The 24,296-nt window shown below is 36.2% G+C and overlaps 1 protein-coding gene across 13 annotated transcripts in view; it reads right to left on the minus strand.

Moving 5' to 3' along the window:
• Window positions 1-3,593: 3,593 nt before the first annotated feature.
• LOC149837885 (alpha/beta-Hydrolases superfamily protein) overlaps window positions 3,594-24,296 on the minus strand; it is a 116,570-nt gene continuing 95,867 nt past the window's right edge. For 2 of the 13 annotated variants that reach the window (XM_090006250.1, XM_090006249.1), the window contains 3 exons: window positions 5,942-5,992; window positions 4,846-4,950; window positions 3,594-3,955 (listed from right to left, as the gene is read on the minus strand). In XM_090006250.1, the coding sequence (XP_089862376.1) occupies window positions 3,803-3,955; window positions 4,846-4,950; window positions 5,942-5,992 (309 nt within the window). In that variant the 3' untranslated portion in view covers window positions 3,594-3,802. Of the gene's footprint in view, window positions 3,956-4,029; window positions 4,081-4,845; window positions 5,033-5,941; window positions 5,993-7,104; window positions 7,471-24,296 lie in introns of those variants that run through there. The other 11 variants (XR_016431925.1, XM_090006253.1, XM_090006251.1 and 8 more) reach the window with 10 other exon arrangements.

Below are 24,296 nucleotides of genomic sequence, written 5' to 3' on the forward strand. Positions count from 1 at the left end.
CGATAGCGATTTACGTTACAACGATTTAATTATATCTACGATGTTATGAAGCGATTTCAATAAAAATCGCTAAATAAACAGCAATTTGAATACACAAATCACCACCGTAAGCGCACAACAATGTAAATTCTCCATGCACACGTTTTAAAATCATACTACAAATATCTTACAAATCGACACTAGAAAATACATAATATCTTACAAATCGATATACATATCGCATAATATATTACAAATCGACATGGCAATTCAGCATAATAGCTTATAAATCAATATTAACAAATAAAACAATATCTCATAAATCGGTAGTATGTTACTACAACCGCGATTTGCATTACATTGCATATACTGAGTAAATGAACGATACAGGATGGGGTAGAGGCCCTTCCTCGCATCTGTAACCAAGCATTCTTGTCAACTGGTTCCAACATCTTACAAATATCTTTAATTTTTCAATCGTCAAAAAGCCAACATCCACCTGCAATAACAAAACAATACCTTAACGACACTCACGATGACATATATTCTTCAACAATAGCATGATGACATGGAAAGGTACTCATGATGCTTTAATGTTAATTGTTGGAATGTTTGTGCGTCATTGCTTGTTTCCATACTACCTAACGAAAACAAAGAAGAAGAGAAGACTGTAAAAAAAAATGGCCAACAAATCTCCCAATGACGCCCACCAATGATTGAACCAGTCGATCGATTTATAGTTATCTCCACGAGGTAGGAACGAACCCAAGAATGTTTTGTAACACAAGGCAGGAATGAGAAGGCAACAATGTATTGTAACACAAGCTAAAAACCAAGGCGGGAACCTCGACTCGCAAGAATGTGCAAAGCTATTTATGGAAGGACATTTCTGTCAAACACATATCTATCTTATGGGAGGACATTTCTATCAAATGCATATCTATCTTTTTTATATGTTATTTTATTATAAAATTATAATGGGTAACATTGCCATATGAATTATCATGGGTCTCAAGATATTCCTCCGTACACCCCCGAACACACAAATTTGTCTTCGGGGGCAAACACACAACACCCTCCCCTCCTTTTTGCATTACTTGCATTAAAGAAACATCCTTCACTTTTCATGTTTACCTAGGGGACGTTGAGTTTTGGAATCACAAGGGGGCCATTCAACCAAACAATGTTGTCAGTATCAGTATCGGTATCGGCCTTATATCGTTTGGCCAATGATTTAGGTGAATCAACCAATACCGATACTCAAGTGAATCATTTTGAATCGCCCAAAAATAATTAAAAAATATTATGTATCAATCAGAACGTGACACATATTAAAGCCATTAAAATAATATTAAAAATAATTTTAAGTATTTTTTTACATTTATTAAAAAATAGTCAACAAGGGTAAAGCATATCGATTTTCTGCCGATACAACACGTATCCCAATAAAATGCACTGACACTGACAACATTGATTCCAAGTCATGCAAATCAGAGACCCATTTGCCACCGGAAATGACAGTTGTCCTCTCATGGGAGGGGGGAAGCGTAGTTCTCAGGAAGCGCCATGCTTCTCCCATAGAGGGAAAAGCGTGAGGAAACTTGTTTTTCATTTATGGGAAGTGTGCTTCTCATTTTACCAAAAACATGTTTCCCATTTTCTTTTTGAATCGCGCTTTCCTTTCATTTTTGATGTTTTTTATAGTAATATATATTAGTTTTCGCTTCTCACTTGCGTTTTTCATAGTAATGTCTCTATGTTTCACGCTTCATGCTACTTTTTAACACTCGCTTTCCTGCTTCCAATTCATGTATCGCTTCCCGTGTCCATTTAACAAACGTACCCATAGTGTGCAACAAATTCTTTCTAAGTTTGGCCTGATTATGAAAGCTTGAGTCCCACTAAATAAAGTTTAGGTTTAGCTGAGATAAGCCTTCCAAGGCTCAAGTCCAGTTTTAGCTTGAGCTCTGTTAATTTCTTTAACCAGCGCAGGTATTGCTAGATGTGTCAATGGCTCGGTTTGCGTCCAATACACAACCTAATCTCAGTCTATTTAATCGGATTCGGTAAAGAAAACCATATCTGATTATCAATTCGACAGGGAATTGGTTTTAGTATTTGTGCACCCAAATCTAAAGGAGAATCTGAATTTGACTCAAAGTCCGATGTGATCCATACTGTTTACATGTAAATGTATGTTTGATTAGGGTGTATAGACATTGCGGCAAAGTCCGAATCCAACTGCAAATTCAATTGACCTAAATCCTATTATATCCAATCCAAGTCCAACCCGTTTACATCCCTAAATTGACGTTTCAACTTGGCTCCAAGGCTTTTCTTTTAGTTCAAATGACCTATGCTTTTGAGCAATTCAGCTCGTTTACCTGCCCGAAAGTTCTCCCTAGAAAGTTCCGGGATGTGGGAGAATATGGTCATCCTAGGTATGAATTTTTGTTGCTTCCGATATGCATTACCCATAAATAAATAAAAGAAGTGTCTGATACATGGAACTTTTTCCACTTTTTGGCATTTATTTGTGTTAATATTGTTGTGTAAAAAAAAATGGACAAGGGAATTACATCAAAGTTACTTATATTTTGTAACAAAATAATATTCTGAATGAGGCACTTTCTCTTGACTGTTTCGTTTACAAAACAAGCCTGATAAACAAAATAACAACAAAATATTCAAGCTAAAATGCCTAGGAAAAAAAAGCATAAATTCCAAATGTCTGATAAAGTTCTTATCAAACTTAATATACTTTACCCCAAAACTTTTGCCACCTACCGTTGGTTCGATCTTTACTCAGTGTTGATTATGAGTCAAAATTACCATGTTACCCTATACAAATGTATATATATTATATACATTTTTACTTTTTATGGTCATTTTTTATGTATAAGTTGGAAGGCAGTCACCTGGCAGTCAGATACAAGTCTGAGGTGTACTTGAGTAATTTTTTTTGGATAATCCAAGGGGAAAACCCCCAATCACCGACCCCACATTTGGTAAAATCCTTGAGGTCCCCTGCCCACCAGAGAGCACACCCAGCTTCCGCCTTGTCGGCAAGGGACGCCACCCGTGGGTTTCAAACTTGCGATGTTCAACTTGGTAACATTTACAAGTTTCCTCTACCAGATGAGTGAGCCCTTGTGGGCAAAAAACTATACATTAATTATGTATAAAAGATTCGTGGTTTTTTGTAATTTACCCGAAGAAAAAAAATCGTGAGTATTAGGGCCTCAATTTGCATTACTAACGGTAAATCTTGCCATTGGCCGTAGGATGATTAACCAAGCATCATTAATTGGTATACTTCCTTTACAAATACATACAACGGCAAGGATTTTCCCCATCAGATATCATTCAACCACTTCATGAAGAACTTGGAATTGGTCTAGTTCAAAATTAGGTTACAAGCACGTCCTTGACACGTGCGTCATGATCATGCAGCAAATCATGCAAATAGAGTTATCTATATTTGTCAAAAAAAATCCAAGCTAGTTTCTATCTAAGGAATGTATCAGCAAAAGTAGGTCCAACATGACATTCCAAAAATAGAAATTTCTCATTGTATTTCAAAGATCTTAAATTACTGCTAAAGCATAATCGTGTGTGCAATTCTCTTACGAATGGTATTTCATTAAATGACATGTTCAAGATGATGAGGTAGGGTGTTCTTGTTATTTCATCAAAAATTATATTTGAAGACCTCTACAGTCTTCATGAATCAATATGCTTCCTACTTTTTTCAAATAGGACATATTACAAAATAAAGTAAAAGGATTTGGTCTTCATAAAAGAAACTCAAAAGATGAGATTCCTAGGTGTCAGCCGAAACCAGCGATCTATGTTGTTTGATCAGGTTCGCTACAAAGTGTGCAACCCAGATAGAGCCAGCTTTTGTACTACAAAATGCATGCATATGCCCCTCTGTTTCAATTGATAAGAAAACATCTGGAGCCTGTCTTGAGATCTGCAAACCAGATGACTTGAGTCAAGGACTCCATACAATTTTTAGAAAGAAAAGTAACATTACCATAGACCTACTGTCCACAACTCCGATTTGTTTCAGTTCAATTTGTTCAAGGTCCATTGTCTCTGAGAAAAAAGAAAAAAGAAAAAGAAGACTTGCATTTAACTTGCTGCAAAAGGCAATACTCCATCTACTAAGGGAGGTTTATGGAACTCAACTTCAAATGGATGGGGAAAATGATGGTTCTAATCATTCATTTGGTTAAAGTCCATGATGTTCAAAAGCTAAACAAGTTTGAAAAAAAAGAGATGATGCCTGATAATGCACGCCAATTGAAACAACGCTATTATGTCAACATTAGCTTGTTAGTAAACCCCATCCTTCAGGAAAAAGCAATTCAATTCCATATAAAGCATCAATGGTCCAAGTGGGGAGAATAATATGCTCAAGACTGATTATACTAGTTTTATCCAGTGGCACCCAAAGTTAACTAATTACAGAACTAAAAAGTGTACCTAATAGTGTAATGCAGTCATAATGAGCCACTTGTGAAGGCTGTGCTAGACGTTTTGCCAGTGAATGCACTTGCATAGTCAGATTTATGATTCCTGGTAATGAGTTATGAAACCTATATTCAACTGAAGTATGAAAATATGCAAATCCAATAAAATTCTAAAGAGTCTTATACATTTGATATAGAAACTTAGATTTTATAAGGGTTGGAAGCTACATGGCACACATCTAGTAAGGGGCCTTCCCAAGTGCTAATGTGGATCAGATAATCCCAGCCCAATCAGGTTGGATCAGTTTTAGATAGAATATAATCGAATTCAGCCTATTTAGATATGCACTCATACTGGAAAAGGTCATGCCTTATTGCAGCACCTTACCTCTTCAAATAATGAAAGTGGTCCCCAGTGATCATCCGTGCCAAACAAGAAGGCGATTTGATCCTGCTTCTCTTTTACAAATTCCCAATCTGCTTTTTCTGAAAACTAATACATGTTGGAAACGGTGGCCAAAAAGAGAAACTATCATCACAACCTAACAGAATGAAAAGAGATGCCAAGAAACAAACTGTAAACACAAAAAAACAAATCTGTAAGATTGATCAGAATGATAAGCCACTTGCACGAATACACACAATAGCTAATGACTACTTAGAAGACTTGTACATCCAGCTAATAAATACAATAGAACTTGAACCCATCAATAGGTGACCATAACTTCAATTAGAAAGTGAAAGCCACAACAAACATCAGAATTCATTTAATCTTTCTACATGCAGCTCCATTTCAAGTAGAGTTTCTCCTTTTTTATTCATAAGTGCACTTCCTACAACATGCATCCTTAGAAAAACACTACAGGAAAAACCTCATAAATTAGCCCAAGAACAGTTTCTTTCTTAAGCAATCACTGCTCCTGTTCAGTAACAAAGCAATAGGCAAGACAAATTGCTGGATGAAATAAGAAAGAAAATCCTATGTGAGCTTCCACCTTGTTCAGAATAAACCTTTTAATCAGATTGTGACACATTGTTAGGGTTTAAACATTATCACAAATATTGTTCTCAAAATATTCTCGGCAAGGGAATATGTCAAAATGTTTTAAAATATTGTTTTACCAGAAAAATCTAACCAAGTAAAAAATACATTGAAGAGACAGAGAGAGAGAGAGGCAGGCTAAAATTTGGGATTTTTTCAAAAACAGAAATTTATGAAGATGACCCTTACAGTGGACAGAGAAGCTCCTTTTGAGGAACTTACACAACCACAGCAAGTTGCAACAATTAGGAACTAGTAAGTGCAGCATGCTAAGATTCATGAATAATAAGTTTTCATCCCCTATATAAAATGTATTATTGATACTGCAAGATGGTTACAAAGGATTATTGGGTTGCATTGCATGGAGAAAATGAAAGAAATAGCAAGATTATGCATGTTCTCTAAAAATGAGAAATCAAAGAAATGCAGTTCCATTCACCACCTTTTTGAATTCTGTCATTGCCATAAAGCATAGATTCCTCACTGCATGATACTGCAAGTAGATGCAAATTTGGGCATGTCAGTTGTAGCATAATGAGCTTAATACAACATAAAGCCAGTTGATTGTGTGGTCATTGATAATATATGTGTACATACATATAAACATAAATACAATATATATGCAATTCATGGTTTGGTTCAAATATGCAACTGATTTTAGCATCCATGACACAACAACTTTAAGTTGGGACATTGCCCACCATAACCATAGTACAGTAGCACAACATCATGATAGAGACTGTCTCTATCACTATCACTAACCAAAAATGATAATTTTAGCCAAATTTCAAGGAAAACAAGTTTCTTTTTTCACTATCGCTATGAAATAATGATTACTTTAGACAAACTTCAAAGAAAACAAGTTATTCCTTTCTATGTTGTTGGCCTCCATTATCCCTTCATGCTATGTTATTTGTTTGATGTTGTCAAGAAAAACATTGGCATCTGCAATACATTTCTAGATCCAATATCTATTTACATACACTTCATCTACTAGTACTGCTTACTTCTCAAAAAATATCAAAGAGTAGTGACAAACTCCAAAAAGTGTGTACATTCTTTAAGAAATTAGATTCACATAATTAAAGAGGCAAAATAATGTATTTTTGCAACTTTTTACGAGTAATATCAACATAAAAATGCAAAGGACATAATGTTATCAATTCAGATCCTGCAAAACCCATCTTCATACCAGTCAAGGCACTCTGAGTGTCTGCAGAAAAAAGTTAAATCCTTGGCAACCACCTTAATCAAGTCTATCAACACCCACCTTTTACTTATCTTCTATGGTTATGAAGTCATCCTGTGTCTCAGTTGAGTCAATTTGGCAGACAGTCAAGATTCAAGGATGACTATGTTTACCAAGACAGTCGAGCTTTGACCATGAATAATTTGACTCAGCCTGAGTCACAATTACCACTTTATTTGGTTAATCTTGTCAAAGCATAATCTGCATTTATTGGCTGAGTTTAGATTGAGCCAGTCTGAGTTGATTGAGATGAATCGTCATTGAATTTGGCATTCCTTTTCTTTTCCTTTCCTTTTTGTTTTATGTTATAAAATCAATTAAGAATTCTCATTCTCCATCAGTTTTGCTGTAACGCCCCAAAATCCAGGACTTGTAACTTTTTATGAAAAGTTCGAAAGCTTTATAATCGTTCATTTATCAGAGTTTTTAAATAGTAATTCAGCGAAAAATAGTGTTTGAAATAACAAGTCAACAGACCTTGGACGCATTACAGGGCAAACTTTATTTCGCAACAGATTTGAAACTCCATACATTTAATAAACCAAATAGATTCTAAAATGCACTTTATAATAATTTAAGACTTGTACAAAGAAAGAGTTTTCTAAAAAGCCTTTATGCAAAATTACCAAACTGTCCTCAGGAGCGAAACGTCAGGGAAAGAGTCTCATCTTGATTTCATCACGCCATCGTGCTATCGCAGTCCGTACAAACCTAATCATGACCTGTGCCCATAAAATTGGTCAGTTTCACGAAAAACTGATAGGTGCACAAGTGAGACAATATAGAACAGAATTAAGTACTTACATTTAATTCTATCATGCTTAGCAGTTTAAACAAGTGAAAAACTACTATTAGCATCAACAGTTAATCAACATAAGAGAAATGCTAAAACTAGCATTTAACAATTAATCAGTGTAGGAGAAAAGCTACAACTAGCATTAGCAGTTTAATCACCACAAAGAAATGCTACAACTAGCATTAGCAATTAATCAGTGCAAGAGAAATGCTAAGACTAGCATCTAACAATTAATCAGTGTAGGAGAAAAGTTACAGCTAGCATTAGCAGTTTAATCACCACAAAGAAATGTTACAACTAGCATTAGCAGTTAATCAGCGCACAGTGCGCAACCAACAAGTAAGGTGAACCGTATAACTTTTGTTTCGATATTAGCTAGTCGAAGGGTACGCGCAAGGCGCAAATCGTAGAAACAACTGAGACTAGTTCAGGAGTCTATTATGCCATGTATTTTTAATACCTAGAATAGTTAGCTGAGTCCGTTCCTAAGAGGACGGTCGGTGACTGAGAGAGGATTCCCCAAAAGCCACTTGTTCCACTTATTCCAAAGGATGCATCAAACTTCTGCAGAAGTGTTGAGCTAACTTTTATAGGCCATTTCCCCTAACTCCGATGACTGAGGAAGCTGAGTCTTATGCTCGTAATAACCATTAATGGCTTGTCCATCGGAGTTTTTGTACCATCCATCATCTGTCTTTATGAACCATGGCGAACGAGCATGATGGGGGTTTCTTAACCATCGTCCCGTTCTACATGCTTTGGTTCATTAGACCCACTCCGAGCATCTTGCCTGTGAAGGCGCATAGTCACCATTTTGTGATTTCAACAATGTGCCATTGCACACTTGAGGTAAACATAGACCTCTCATCCTACTCATCGTAGTACGCAACGTACCTGTTCAAAAGTACAACCACGATGAGAGGGGTCAACTTATTGTGAGTGTGAAAACATCACCATTGTGATTTCAAACACGTGCCATTGCACGTTCGAGGTAAACTAGACCTCTCATCCTACTCATCGCAGTACGCAAAGTACCTGTTCAAAAGTACAACCACGATGAGGGGTCAACTTACAACGAGGGTGAAAACACCATCATTATGTAATTTCAACCTTGGGATAGCAGCACGATTCAAAATCGCATGATCGTCATATCCAATCATCGTAATACTAACATGTCGCACATGTCAAAAAGTACAACTACGATGAGAAGGATATAGGTTTCTCATAAAGAAACCTCAGCTTTAACGTGTTGTAAAAGAAACGATGAAATCATTTTAATTTACATTTAACATGCTTTGATTCTTTAAACCAACACGAGCATCTTGCATGTAACGGCGAAACATCACTATGTAACTGATTTCTATAAAGTGTCATTTGCATGCTTCGAGGTTACACGAACCTCTCATCCAATCATCGTAGTATAAACATGTCGTGCTTGTCTAAAAGCATGGCTATGATGAAAGGGGTATTGGTTTCTCAGAAGAAACCCCAACTCGATGCAACAAATATTTAGTTTGACTTGACATGCTCAAGTCCTTTAAACTACTTGAACAACATTGTGCACTTTGCACGGTACGAGATCGCCACAGATCTCTTATCCAATTTATCGCAGTATCAACATGATGCACATGTCTTGCGATACTGTTTAAAGCAGAGTTGCCAGTCGAGGAAGCGGGAGCAAGAAGCGATACGAGAAGCGAAAGCGGGAGCGGGAAGCGACACGGGAAGCGGAAGCGGGAAGCGAGGCACTTCTAAAATTTTAGAAAGCGGGAAGCGCGGGACGACTTAGGAGCGAACCAGGAAACGTCTCGGAAGCGAAGAAGGAAGCGACATAGGATTCGAGTAAGAAGTGAATAAGAATCGAAAGGGAAGCGAAAATGTAATTATAATATTATATATTTTTATTTTATCAAAAAATAAGATTTATGTCATCATTAACAAAATAAAACATGTATCTAAGACAATAAATAATATAAGTTGTAATTATCTAACAAATGCATCATATTGCAACTGTCAAGCATTTAAAAAATCATACATCAAGAGAAGATCATAATTCGCATTCTTGTTGCAACCATTTAACAAATGCATGCAAGCACTAAATAATGCATTAAGAAAACAATTAAATTTGATTAAAAAGTGTATTTTTTTCAATGAAAGAATCAAATGACTTGTTATTTGATATTGTGATTGTTGTAAATCTTGTCATCTCTGCAACATAGAAAATGAGAAATCAATAAACTCAAAGATTACATAGAAATATGGTTAAATTTTTAAGCTATAAATTTCTAAACTGTAAATTATAAGCTACAAAGTTCTAAACTCTAAACTTAAAATTAACATAATCCACTACTTCACTTCATCATGCAAGATTCAAAATAAAAGTACATATCAAACCAACAAAATATTACAAGACCATGACAAAAAAGTAACATAAAAGTTTTTAAGTTGGACTACTCTAACTACATCATCAAAAAAATAATTAATAATTCAAGAGTTCATTAATCTGTCATCTTTCTCTTCCCCTTCAAGTCAGCAATAAATCACGAACTTTCTGCATCATCACGTGTTTCTTGTCCTCCACGACCATGTCTTCTGCTCCTTCCTTCATTTCCTATAATGAATACGTTAAAAAATTAAAATGTTCAAAAACCATAATTTAAAATATAAAAAACACAATATCAACATACATTGCCTAGGTCTCCTGCTAAAGAAACGATCAATCCGACCTTGAGGAACTGATGGTTGCTCTTGTATATCTGCAGTTCTATTAGCTATGTTGGATTGATTTGTATCATCTTCAACTTCATTTGTACGTATGATTATTAGAGGTAATGGAGCTCTTGTTTGTGCATCTTTGGGTTTGAATTTGGAAATAGTGCTTGATTGTTGTGCACTATCATTCAAATCTCTCCAACGCATGTCCTTTAATCTCAACGTATTTTCTTCTATAATAGGAAGTTCTGGATTGATATCCCATTTTCGACTAGGTTCTTCTTTGTAGCGATTGTTGCACCTTTTTATAACAAGAATATAAAATATGAATGATAATAAATAATCAATGATAGAAAAAGAGAAAAAAAATACCAAAACAAAAGTACAACATAATTTAATCATACTTGTCAATCAATCGAAGATTGGAATGAATATACACTAAGGTATCAGCATGATCTTCATTGAGCCTATTTCTTTTAACATTGTGAATATAACTATAGGTGCTCCACACTCTTTCTGCAGAAGATGTGCTAATAGGTTAAGATAAAACCTTAATGGCTAATGCTCTCAACTCAGGTGTATCACCACCATAAAAACGCCACCAATTAAGCACCGACATTGTAGGATTCAGTGCATCTATTCTTGTTGCATTTCGGCTAAAACTTTCACTTCTTGATGCAAAAGCCATAAGTCATGACCTATAAAGTGTAGATAGCTCTTCATTTCCAACATATATCACTTCAAGCGCGAGCATTGCACCGTCTAAGATATCATTATCCTTTTCTACAAAAAAATGTTTAATAACTATAACAAGAAAATGCAAATGAAATAATAAAATAATAAAATAATAAAATAATAAAATAATAAAATAATAAAATCATTAAATCATTAAATCATTAAATCATTAAATCATTAAACTTTAAACTTTAAACTTTAAACTTTATTAAATAGATATAATAAAAATTTTACCAGAAGAAACTCGTTTGACCCCTCCTGCTGCTGGGATCTTGAGATACTCCGACTCGTAATATTTTGGAGTAAGCATGTGGGCTAGACTATGGAGAGGCACATTCATTCTATCCCATCTATTTGAGACAATCTTATGAATCTTTTCATACAGAATCTGGTTGTCCTTTTAGATTGTCTTTGATTTCCCCCAACATGTTGTCCATGCCTTCATACACTTCACCAATTATAGGGCCTTCCTGATCATAAAATTTAATCATCTTATATATGGTTTTGTAATCAATAATGCTAAACATACAGAATCCCAATATTCTTCGTCAAGAACAGTTGTTTCTGTTGTAACAGCCATTTTTTTCATAGTTTCATCCGTCCATGACTGCTTCCACTCGCTCCATCTATCTGAAATTACTATGAGCCTCAAGCTCTCCCTCACATCAAGCAAGCGCTTCATAGTATAATGTGAAGCAAACCTTGTTTTTGCAATCTTTATTAACTCTAATTTTCATTGCTTCTTAAGATTGCTAGTGCCTTTGAATGATTTGTAATATACTTCACAATTTCTTTACTCTGCAAATATGTTTCTCCCAACCAACTCATGTGCCAAATCCTTAAAAATCAAATTAAGTGTGCACAACACAAGGTGACCAAAAAATATACTTATACGTTTGTTTTAATTCTTCACCTGCTAACTATCATTTTCACTTTTACGCATATTCTCTTTTGAATATGATTGTATTCTTTTTTTCTTTTTATTTTTTCTATTTTACTTTTTTATTTTTTCTTTATTTCCAGCCATTGGGGGGGGGCACATTATAGACGTTGGGCCCCTCCAATGGTCACAATTGTGACCATTGGAGGGGCTCCAACATCTATATGTGGAGCCCCTCCAAGGCCTCACATTGTGTATATATAGGGGTTCACCCCCTTTCTATTACTTAAGCTTTTGGGAAAAGCTCTCCCAACATTAAAAAAGATTCCATTTTATTTTTATGCCTTTGAGCATTTGTGATCTTTTGTAAGTGTTCATCTTGTGCCTTTGTGCACACTTTTTCAAGTGTTCATCTTGCGCCTTTGTGCACACATCACACATTAAGAACTTAGTGCTTTTGTGCACATAGTCTCTTTGAAGACTTTTTCACACTTTTCCCCCATTGAGAAGCTTTTATGAGAAAAAGAGTCTTCTCAATTAGAACACTTACCACAACGGGTCTCCTTTAAGCTATTTGTTGTAGTACGTCTAATGGGAAGTAGATTGCAAGAGCTTTCCATGCCAAAATACAAGAATGAAGAGGGCACAATTTTCGAGGCAACCACCGTGATGACGCAACACACGAGCTATTCTTCTAGAGACCTTGCTTTGATACCATGTGAAAATATCTTCAACAATAAAGCTATGTGCACAAAAGCACTAGATTTTCAATAGACAATATGTGCACAAAATGAACACTCATAAAAGAGTACAAATGCACAAAGGCATGAAAAATAAAGAACAAATTTATTAAATGAGTGAGAGAGCCTTTACAAAAAGGATAAATTTACAACGGGATAACCCCATATATATACAAGTGAGAGGACCCAAGTAGGGGCTCTCATATAGGTGTTGGAGCCCCTCCAACGGTCATATGTATGACAGTTGGAGGGGCCCAACGGCTACATGGTGGGGGCCGTAATGCCTAAAAGACAAAAAGTTAAAAAATAAAAAAAGGAAAAGAAAAAGAATACAAAAGAATAAAAAGTATATTAAAAAATGAATACGCGTGAAATGGTGAAAAGACTATTTTACCCCTAGTGGGTATTACAAGAAATAAATAAATATATATAGACATATATAAGAGATATATATGTACATGTATCTCTCTCTCTATATATAGATATATATAAATTACAATTTAACACAATTGTGCCATGTAGATACTCCTCTCGAACATAGTGACAGTCCATCTCAATATGCTTAGTACGTTCATGAAAGGTCCGGTTGCTAGCAATGTAGATGAAACTTTTGTTGTCACAACACATTTTTTATGCTCCTTGAATCTAGACTCCCATGTCAGCCAATAATCTTCTTACCCAGATCACTTCCATAGTGGTTGTAGTCATGACTCGGTATTCTGCTTCAGTTAAGAAAGAGAGACCTTCTTCAACTTCTTACATCTCCATGAAATCAATGAGTCGCCTAAAAATACACAAAAACCAGTTGTTGAGTGTTGGTTATTGGGATCACCTCCCCAATCAGCATCAGTATAAGCAATTAAATCTAATGATAAAGAAACAAACAAGAAAAGTCATGGAAAAATAGAAGTTTTAATATATCTAATAATGCGCAAAACTGCTCCCATATGAAAAGTGGTGGGAGCATGCTAAAACTAGCTTGCAGTGGGAATTGTATGCGCAATGTCATGTCTCGTAATTGAAAAATATGACAGTGTCTCGGCAAGTTGCTTGTATGGTGTTGGATTTTCAAGTTATTCCCTATCATCAATCTTCATTTTGACATTTACAACTTCGGGAGTGTCAGCCTTCTTATCATCTTAAATACCAACCCTAGCAATAATATTCAATGCACATTTAGATTGAGTTAGCAAATAACCTCTAGAAGAATAAGCAACTTCTATACCAAGAAAATACTTTAAAAACCCCAAATTAGTCATTTCAAAATGTGTTTTGAGAAGTCTTTTAATGTTTTCAACTCCCTGTTTGTCGCCTCTTTGTGAGGATTATATCGTTCACATAAAGAAGGAGAATAATGATACCTGCATTAGAAATCTTAACAAACAAGGTTGTGTCAGTTAAACAAGATTGAAATCCAAAATCAAGTATAACTTGATTAAACTTGTCATACCAAGCCTTTGGAGCTTGTTTAAGGTCATACAGAGTCCTATCTAAATAAAGAGTCTTTCTCTTAGGAATAATTATACCAGGCGGTGCCTCCATATAGACTTCTTCAACCAATTTACCATTGAGAAACACATTCTTAATATTCATTTCGTATATAGGTCATTTCTTGCCAGAGGCAAAGGCTACTATGGTTCTAACCGATGTCATCCTAGTAACAGGTGCAAAAGTTTTCTCATAATCTATTTCATACTCTTAGGAGTATCCCTTGGCAACTAACCTAGCTTTGTACCTTTCAAGGTTTTCATCATTCTTAGTTTTTTATCTTATAGACCCATCGACAACCTTTGGGAGAGGGTGATTGAAACTTTGGGAGAGGGTGATTGAGTCTAGGTTGAGGAAGGTTGTCATGATATCGGAGAATCAATTTGGTTTTATGCCTGGAAGATCAACTATGGAAGCTATACATCTTCTTAGACAACTTATTGAAAGATATAGAGAGAGGAACAAAGATTTGCATATGGTTTTTATTGATTTAGAGAAGGCATACGATAGAGTACCTAGGGACGTTCTCTGGTGGACAATGATGAAGAAAGGTGTTTCTCTCAAGTACATTAGTATAATTAAAGATATGTATCAAGGAGTAGTAACCAATGTCCGCACTTGTGGAGGGGTGACAACCAATTTTCCGATAACGGTTGGGTTACATCAAGGATCTGCTTTAAGCCCTTTCCTATTTGCGATAGTGATGGATGAGCTTACGAGATCAATTCAAGAAAATGTACCGTGGTGTATGTTGTTTGCTGATGATATTGTTTTGATTGATGAGTCTAGAGCTGGGGTTAATGCTAAGTTAGAATTATGGAGACAGACATTGGAAGCTAGAGGTTTTAAGTTGAGTAAGAGTAAGACTGAATATATGGAATGTCGGTTTAGTAAGCAACGAAGTAGTGATGGGAGTGTAGTGAAGCTTGGTGAGCAAGATATACCGGTGAATGATTATTTCAAATATTTGGGATCCATCATTCAAAAGTATGGAGAAATTGATGGAGATGTAAATCATAGGATAAAGGTTGAGTGGATGAAATGGAAAAGTGCTACTGGAGTGCTGTGCGATCGTAGAATGCCATTGCGGTTGAAGGGAAAGTTTTATAGGACGACTATTAGACCCGCTTTACTATATGGTACGGAATGTTGGGCTGCCAAGAGACATCATATTCAAAAAATGAGTGTAGCTGAGATGCGGATGCTTAGATGGATGTGTGGAAATACAATAAAAGATAAGATTCGGAACGAAGAGATACGTAAGAAGGTAGGTGTTGCACCCATTGAAAATAAGATGCGAGAGAATCGTTTACGGTGGTTTGGACATATTCGGCGAAGGCCTAATGATGCTCCAGTTAGAAGGTTGGAGAAATGGGAAAATATATTAGTTAAAAGAGGTCGGGGTAGGCCTAGGAAGACTTGGATGGAGATGATAGGAAAGGATATGAATGCTTTGAACCTCACCAAGGACATGGCGTTGGATAGAAATGATTGGAGGAAAAGGATTCATGTGGAAGACCCAAAATGAATTTCTTTTTTGGTTCATATCGCTGACCCCAATTGTTTTGGGATGAAGGCATAGTTGTTGTTGTTGTTGTTGTTGTACCCATCGACAACCTATGGGTTTCTTTCCTAGGAGAATATCTTGGATAGTCCAAGTATTCGCCTTTTTCAAAGCATCTAATTATACCCTCATGACTTCTACCCATTCAGAATATTTATTTGCTTCAGCATAGTATGAGGGTTCTATATAGGAATGTATTAATGAAATATAAGTTTGATAGTTAGGTGAAAAGGACTCATAGGACACAAATTTCTAAGGGGGTTTTGATACTCTCAATGTCCTTCTAGTTTGTGTTTCTACAAGCTTTTCATTAGTATATTTTTCAAGGGCACATGGATGTCCAGAACTATTATGCCTGGAATATTGAATAAAGCTCTGATTTTGAGATTGTTCTTTACTTGTCTTATTATCATGAGATTCTTCTTCACTCACCATATCATTTATGATATCCTGATCTTCGTCAAGATCAACATCACAGTCATTAATCTTTGGAATTAGATCCAACAGAAAAGAATACACAGTTATGTCCTTAGGATTTTCAAATAAAATAAAAATCTTTTTCTAAGAAAGACACATTTCTTAAAACATATAATTTCTTATTTTTAAAATCAAAGCATCTATAGCTTTCTTTATTATTTGCATATCCCAAAAAGGTGCAAGAAATAGCACAAGGAGAAAGTTTATCATTTTTATCAGTAAATACAAAATATTTGCATCCAAAAATACCAAGTCTAGAATAATAAAGAGTAAGTTTAAAACGTTTTTCTACTGGTAATATATTTTTCAAGATAAAAAATGGCATTATGTTAATAAGATAAATTGCGGTCAAAGTGGTTTCGGCCCAAAATTCTTTAAGTACTTGATTTGAAATAAGTAATGTTTTTGTGGTTTCTATGATGTATCTATGTTTTCTTTTGGCCAAGCCATTTTGTTATGGAGTAGGGACAAGATTTTTTGTGTAATACCATTTGATTCTAGGTAATTTTAAAAAACTTTTGATAAAAAATCTCTCTCTGAATCAGTGCGAAAGATAAAAATATCCTTTTGGAATTTATTTTTGACCAATTTATGAAATATTTGAAATTATGAAAAAACTTCAGATTTATGTTTGAGAAAATAAATCCACGTGTGTCTAGTAAAATCATTAACAAAGATTACATAATACGCAAACCCACCCTTAGATATAATAGGTGCTAGGCCCCAAGCATCTGAATGTACTAACTTAAGTGATCGTGTAGAGACAAAAGTTCTTTCTTGAAATGACAATCTTTTCATCTTGCCAGGAATACAATCTTCACATGTAAAATTTTCAAAATTACAATTTTTTTTTCATATTTGGAAAGTACTAGATTTTGGATACATTAGGATGGCCATGTCTTTTATGCCATAAATCCAAATCCAGTTTCTAAACATTATAATAAAAGTTATTTTTGGGTATTTACAAAAAATCCATATAGTATAAGCCTTCTTCCCTATGGCCTTCCCCAATCAGCTTCATTGACTAACGATCCTGCACTCGACGTCTAATAAAAGAGAAGGAAACATTGTACCCATGGTCAGATAATTGAGAGACAGACAAAAGATTTAGGTTTAACTTGATAATATATTTACTTTTTGAAATAGAAAAACCGTTTCAAATATTTTCAAAAATTCCTATTCTCTTTATCTCAAGGGATGTCCCATCAACTGTAAAAATATTTGATCCGCTTGAGTTACGATATTCGGATAAGATATAACCATTTGGTGTCATATGAAACGAGGCACCTGAGTCAAGAAGCAAAGAGTCTTATCGGGGTCAGAGATGCAAACAGAAGAGACCATGGCTCCGGTTGATGAAACTCCTTTGAGTAGAGGTTAGAGATCTTGTACAAGTTGAGTCAAAGACATGCTTCCGATGTTTGATTCTTGTGTGGCTTTGAGATCACTTGACTCTTGAGCAACCGATGCTACCCTCTTCTCAGAGGGCCTTTTTAGTTTAGGACAATATGTCTTGACATGTCCCGGTTCATGACAATAATAAAAAATATTTTTTTTCTTCTCAAACTTATTGCCTTGTTTTCCATAGTTATCATTGTTTGGTCTCCCATAATGTGGTGGTTTGTAAGCATGGACATGGTTTTCTGGCCTAGATACGGCTAGGGCCGAATCATCATCTTCTCTAGATGTCTTCTTTTTTAGTCTATTTTCCTCCATTTTATAAGCATGGACATGGTATTCCGGCCTAGATACGGCTATGACCAAATCATCATCTTCTCTAGATTTATTTTTTAGTCTATTTTCCTCCATACTAAGCTCTTCAATAGAGAGAACTTTTCCTCTATGAAGAAGAGTCGATTTGGTAGACTCAAACTCCGGTCTTACACCATTGATGAATTGATAGAAATACTCTACATCAATTTGTCTTTGGCAGACTTTTGTCTTCAAGACAATGCCATTGTGGTTTAAGAAGAGTCAACTCATTCCAAATGTCTTCAAGACAATGCCATTGTGGCTTAAGAAGAGTCAACTCATTCCAAAGGTCGGACAACTCACTAAAGTATTCTCTAATACTTTTTCCTCCTTGAGTGATAGTGTGTTCTTTGTCATGTAAGTTGCAAATGTTGGCAATATCTTTAAGAGAATACATTCGCTTGAGATATTCCCATACTTTATTTGTATGTTCAAACTTAGCTAGACTTGAGCACTTCTTGATATCAACACTACTAATGAGCCAAAACATAATGCTATCATGCCCCATTCTCCATTCTTCCCATTTTTTCTCATATGTGACCATAGCCTTGGTCTTTTCCACCTCCACAAGAGGTACCTCTTTTTCTCCTTCTATCATCATAAGGATTAGTTTGGGTTTCAAATCTAACCTATCCACTAATCCCCACAACCCTTTCCCCTATAGTTTGTGTAATATCTACGAATTTTAAGGTTTTGGGTTCGGGATCCGTTACCTAGATCCAAAAGAAATATATATGGGTATTAAAGGCATAAATGTAATAATAATGTTTAATAAATAAATAAATAAAAAGTATTATAATAAAAGAATTAGTTTACGTGGGATTGGATCCACGGTTGGACCCAAACAAATCCAACATTTCGGATCCCCATTCAAACTGGTCCCGGATCCATGTTAGGATGGATCCAACACTTTAAAGTCGACCCGGATCCATGTTAGAGTGGATCCGGCATTGCGAGTTACGGTTCAGACCCGGACCCGGGCTTTGTTTTATAAAACACCCGAAAACAAGAATCGTGCCTAGGGCACGATTCTTGCAAGGTCGAAAGGGGAGGGGGAGGTTACAGCAAGCGTAACCGACTCCACCTTTCGCGGAGGGAGGGCCCTCGTTCGATAAAAGGGAAGGGAGAGGCTCTCGCCCTCTTTCTCTCACGCTCTCCTTCTCTCGGCTCCCTCTCGGCTCGGCCCTCCCTGCATGCGCCAGCGCCGCATCTCCTCATCACCCTCTCGATCGGCATCGCGGCTGTGGAAACAGCAGGCCGACCGTCGACAGCAGCCTCCCGATCGCGCCCTTCACGGCGGCAGGAGCAACCGGAGTCGGCCGACCATCGTTTCGTGATAGCCGTCTCCGATCGTCGGAAAAAGCACCGAAAAAGGTAGGTTTTCTGCCTCTTTTGTGTGGAGTATGGATTGAATCCGCCTGTGATTGGGTCAATCATGGGGAATCCCGATTTTTGTTTTACATTACAAGCTTGTCAATGCATTTCTTGGATGCTGGAAAACCCAACTCTCTGAGTCGGAGTTTTCCGGTAGCAGTGACCTGGAATTGGGGGTTTCTTTGCCTAACCCTGAACCGGAAATCCCAAACCCAATCGATTTGGGGATTTTCTTGTCTAAACCCTAACCTGCAAAATCCCCAAATCAAATCGATCTGGGTTCAGCTGAGGTATTGGATAGCCCCAGTCGTGGGGTTTCCGATTTCTATAAATGGATAACCCCAGGTTTGGGGGTTTCCTATTTTGGGACTCGATAAACTAAATCCGGAAGGGAAAGAGGTAAACGAAATCTGTTTATTTTGGGTTCAAGTGGGGGATGTTAAACCATATAAAAGAATAAGTAGTTTGGTTCAATTAAATTTTTGTTTTAGCGTGATGCCCAGTTTCAACGTCATTTTCTACAGAAATCTTGGATTTTATTTGGGTAATAAACTTGTTATAGTTTCCCGAGTTGTTGGTTCATGCTAGTCATCGATTGATTTGAGATGATTCACATGCATTGTTGGTTCCATGTGAAACGATGTTTTTGGAGAGGTGTTTGAGAATTGTATATACAAAACTGATTCTGTGCTTATTTATGTACCCATTTCGTTGATTTGATTTTGATAGGCCTTAAACTCGAATCTCTACTGAAACAAATAGAAATGAAGTCTGTGGTTTTTTGTTAGAATTGATATAGTGAACTTTACCCTGACTTGCATTTTCTTGATCTGAGTTCAATTGGTATATTGACATATTGTTTACATGTATGGTGTTAGTTCTAATGTTGAAACGATTTTTGGTAATGTCTAACATTTCTATAAATGGGATCTGTTACATAATGGCATTGATGTATGCTAAGGCATTTATGGAACTTTACCGAGAACCTGTTATACACAATGAGATCAACCTTGAGGAGGCAGACTATTACCTTTTCCTCTCTTGTTGTTGTCATCTAGCCCTCTCTCTTCTCTGATCTTTCATATGAGAGGTCTTATTTTGGTGCAGGTTATCACCATCCAACTTGCATAAACGGTTAATTGTTTATAAAATATGCTTTAAGAAACCAAGAATTACATTCCTTCCTTTTCCCCTCAACCCAATCTCCCCCAGCCTCTCCTTTGCATGTTAGTTTGGTATGGTCTTCACTTGTTGGCTTGGTGATAGTGCTTAAATTGTAATATATCTATAAGAACTATTCATCACTTTCTGCCATCACTAAATGATTTTGTCATTGTAGAACTTCTGTGGTTTTTCTTTTGTTTCATCTCATGCCCCCCAGTATTAGTCCTCCAATATTTTTGGGCACACATGCACACTGTGATTGCATATAATTGCTTAGGTTTGATAAAAATAATGACTATTCTGATCTAGTTTTGATGAACCCAAATAACATTGTACCAAGAAAAATCATTAGCAGTCAGAATCATCCGGTATATCAGAGGGATGTTAGTCATTTCTGCCACTCACCAAAGATACTAGGAAATGCAAATAATTCCAGAAATGCCAGTGGCCGTTAACATTTGTTTAAAAAAAAATGGCAATAACTTAGGAAGTCTAAGTTGATTGCAAGCACTTTTGGAGGGGCAGTTGGTATAGACGCATACATTATATGAATATGTGCAGTACTGAAATTTCATTTTCTATATCCGGGTGATGTTCATGTGTGCAGATGTTAACACGTGTTATGAATGAAAAGTTTCATGTGCCTACATTTATGGGACATGTTTGATTATCGTGCATCTATGAATTGGTTTCCAGTACATGTGCATATATGAAATCGATGTGTGTTTGGCATGTAAAATCATGCATAAATGTTCGCATGTACTTATGAATTATGGACGAATGTATGTGTGTTAAGTGGTTACATGAGAGCACTTGCACATGAATGGTGAACACGTGCATATGGTTGGGTTATGTTTACATGAGTGCACATGTTTTTGGCGTTTTGGCCTAGTGTTATAATTAAAACACTACTTTTGTTTTATTATGTGATGCACCGATGGCTTAAATGAACCATCACCGGCCTGAAGAGCCGTGGGTTTGGTTTTCTTTCACATATGTTTTTAACTGCATCACTTAAACCACATAAGATGGTTTGGTACATTACTACACTGTTTTACTGGTTTATACGGGCTGGAGTCCCGAATGGGTCCCCGCAAGGGAAGATGCGGGTTTTCACTTTACTTTTGTATATGGTGTTGCAAACTTAAAGAATGAACTTAAATAAAAATAAAATGAATAAGAACAGTGTAATATACATTCTGGGATATCTCATCTGAAGTATGAGAATCTTAGATATCCGGTCTTGGGGAGACTGTGAGGATACAAAAACTCCGTGTACTGTAATTTGGTCCCCTGAACCCGATATTGAGGTTCTTTCTCCTGGCCACGGTTTTAGGGAGAGTCCGCCACTTTACCCGGGAGTGGTGTGTTGGTCACAGCTGTGAGTTTGTTTATGGTACCAAGGAAGTGACACATGTGGGCGTGGGGTGTCCCTTGTGTCCCCGACATTAGATATGGAGGTCTAATGTTCCGATGGATGGTGCGGTTTTCTGATATCGGTCGAGGGCTAAGTTGGAACCCAGTAATAAAATACAAATTGTGTGTTAAGTTACCCTGAGAACCTACTTGACCTCGGGAATTGTACCCGTTTGGTGTATCCGCGGGCAACGGTAATTAAAAAGAGGAACTTAAAGTTGCGTGCATTTAATAGGGCATGCATATGAAAAGATGAAACTTAAATGAAAGATAACAGAAGAAATCATGCATTGCACATAAGTCATGCATTTTCCTACTATGCATTAGAACATGCATAGGTCATCTGTTTCCTTAATTATTATATGTTTGGTGGATGCATGATGCTTAACTTTCAATGTATGTTAAATGTCTTGTTGTACTAAAATTATGCATCATGGTATGGTTTAATGTTTCTTGTGGTATGAATGCGTACCTGAATTATGAATTGTTATAATTGCATTTCTCTGAATAATTGTGTGGATTCATATTGTGGTTGTGGGATACATAAATGTTGTTATTAATGTTACATGCCAGTTAGCTTATGATAAATTGTTGACTGTCGTAGCATAGACCTTTGTTTATTTTTTATATATACTGAACATCATACTTGACACCCATATCACATACCGGATTCATGATATACCACATTAAAAGTTACAGTTTTCCTACTTAGACAGTTGTAGTCTAATTCCTATAAAATTTCAGGTGAAGAGTTGGAATAAGGAGCGGCTGTGAGATGAGGCTTCGATCGGGATTTTTGATTTACTGTTCCAAGGATAGGGTGAGGACTCTGATCTAAATTTTCATTGATATTGAAATGAAAAGAATGTTTTGGTCTTGCTTCATCTGTAATGTTCTGGAATGCTTAGCCCTATGGTATGATTGGTTTCCGTTGTATTGAAAAAAAAATCCTCAAAATTTGGGTTAAGATTTCGGGGGGTTACAGTTTGTGTCGTTAAGTTTGATGGATTTTAGAGTGACATTATCATTGTCATGCATGTTTACAAGGCCTAAAAAAAGAATAGAAGATAAAGAGGTGGAAGAAAGAGAGGAGATAATCAGAAGTATCACGAGCACTCCACCACCAAGAGAGCTATGTTTATATATATATATATATAATCTGTATTGTAATAGTTTGTTCGATAGGGCATTTTAGTCTTTTCACATGTAATTATAGTTGTTTATTAGAAACAACTGTATTTTCCTTTTCTTTATTTTCTTATCTTTTTTTTCTTTTTTCTTTTTGTTTTTCCCATACCATTGGGGGCCCCACTCCATAGAATCGTTGGGGCCCCAACGATCATAAATATGAGGGTTGGGAGCTCCCTAATGTCTCTATGAAGGGAGCTCTCAATGGTTGCTATATATATATATATATATGTGTGTGTGTGTATATACCAAAATACCCGATAGGGGTATTTTGGTTTTTTCACTACATAATTTATATTGTATCTAATTTATTTAGGTTTTTCTTTTTTTATTATTTTTCTTTTTTTTTTTCTTTTTAGTGTATCTCTTTTTGGGACCATTGGGGGCCCCACCTAAATAGACGTTGGGATCCCCAACGTCTATTAGGGGGAGCCCCAATGGCCCCTCTTTGTGTTCTCCTTTTTGTATATAAAGGGGACTTCCCCCCTCATGCAATGCATGAGTTCTCCCACATTCTCTCCTTAATAATATTCATTTTTTTGCCTTTTGGCAGTCACCCCATAGTGGGTTTGTGTATTTTGCACATTAAGTGCTTGTGATATTCGGTTCTTTATTTAGCCTTTGTATTTTAACATATCTCATTACATGGTATCAGAGCCAATTGGGTCCTTTATAATCTTGAAAGTTTTTTTCTTAAGATCCTTGTAAGTTCTTTCTCATCTCTACCTTCTTCTTCATCATGGAGCACGACTTAAGAGTAGAGCTATCATTCAAGTTCAACGGTTCAAATTATTTGATGTGGGCGTCAGCTATGGAGAACCATCTTCGTGGAAAGAAACTATGGGGTTTCGTGAAGGGGACCACTCTTGAACCAACAATAAAGCTTACCAAGACCGAAGGTGGTGTTGAAAAAGCTTTTGATGGTGAGGATCACATTAAAGCAATTAATGAGTATCAAACAAAGGTAGAGAATTGGGAAAGTAACCACGCCAAAATTTTGGGGTGGTTCATGAACAATGTTGAGATAAATATTTGTGCCAACATTGCTAATTTTAGAAGAGCCAACGAAGCTTGGTTCTTTCTTAAGGGTATGTATACCCAAAAGGATCTTAGCTAGACAATTTTTTTGTCAAGAAAAGATTAGATCCACTACACAAGGGGACATGAGTATCCGAGATTATTTTAGTGCCTTGTCTCCCCTTTGGGATGAACTTGCTCTTCTTGAGCCCAAGTGTGTGGCTCCGAAAGATATTGAATTGAGA

This window comes from Nuphar pumila, chromosome 5 (genome assembly GCF_984573655.1).
Source record: "Nuphar pumila chromosome 5, dmNupPumi1.hap1.1, whole genome shotgun sequence".
In the NCBI taxonomy this organism is placed as follows: Eukaryota; Viridiplantae; Streptophyta; class Magnoliopsida; order Nymphaeales; family Nymphaeaceae; genus Nuphar; species Nuphar pumila.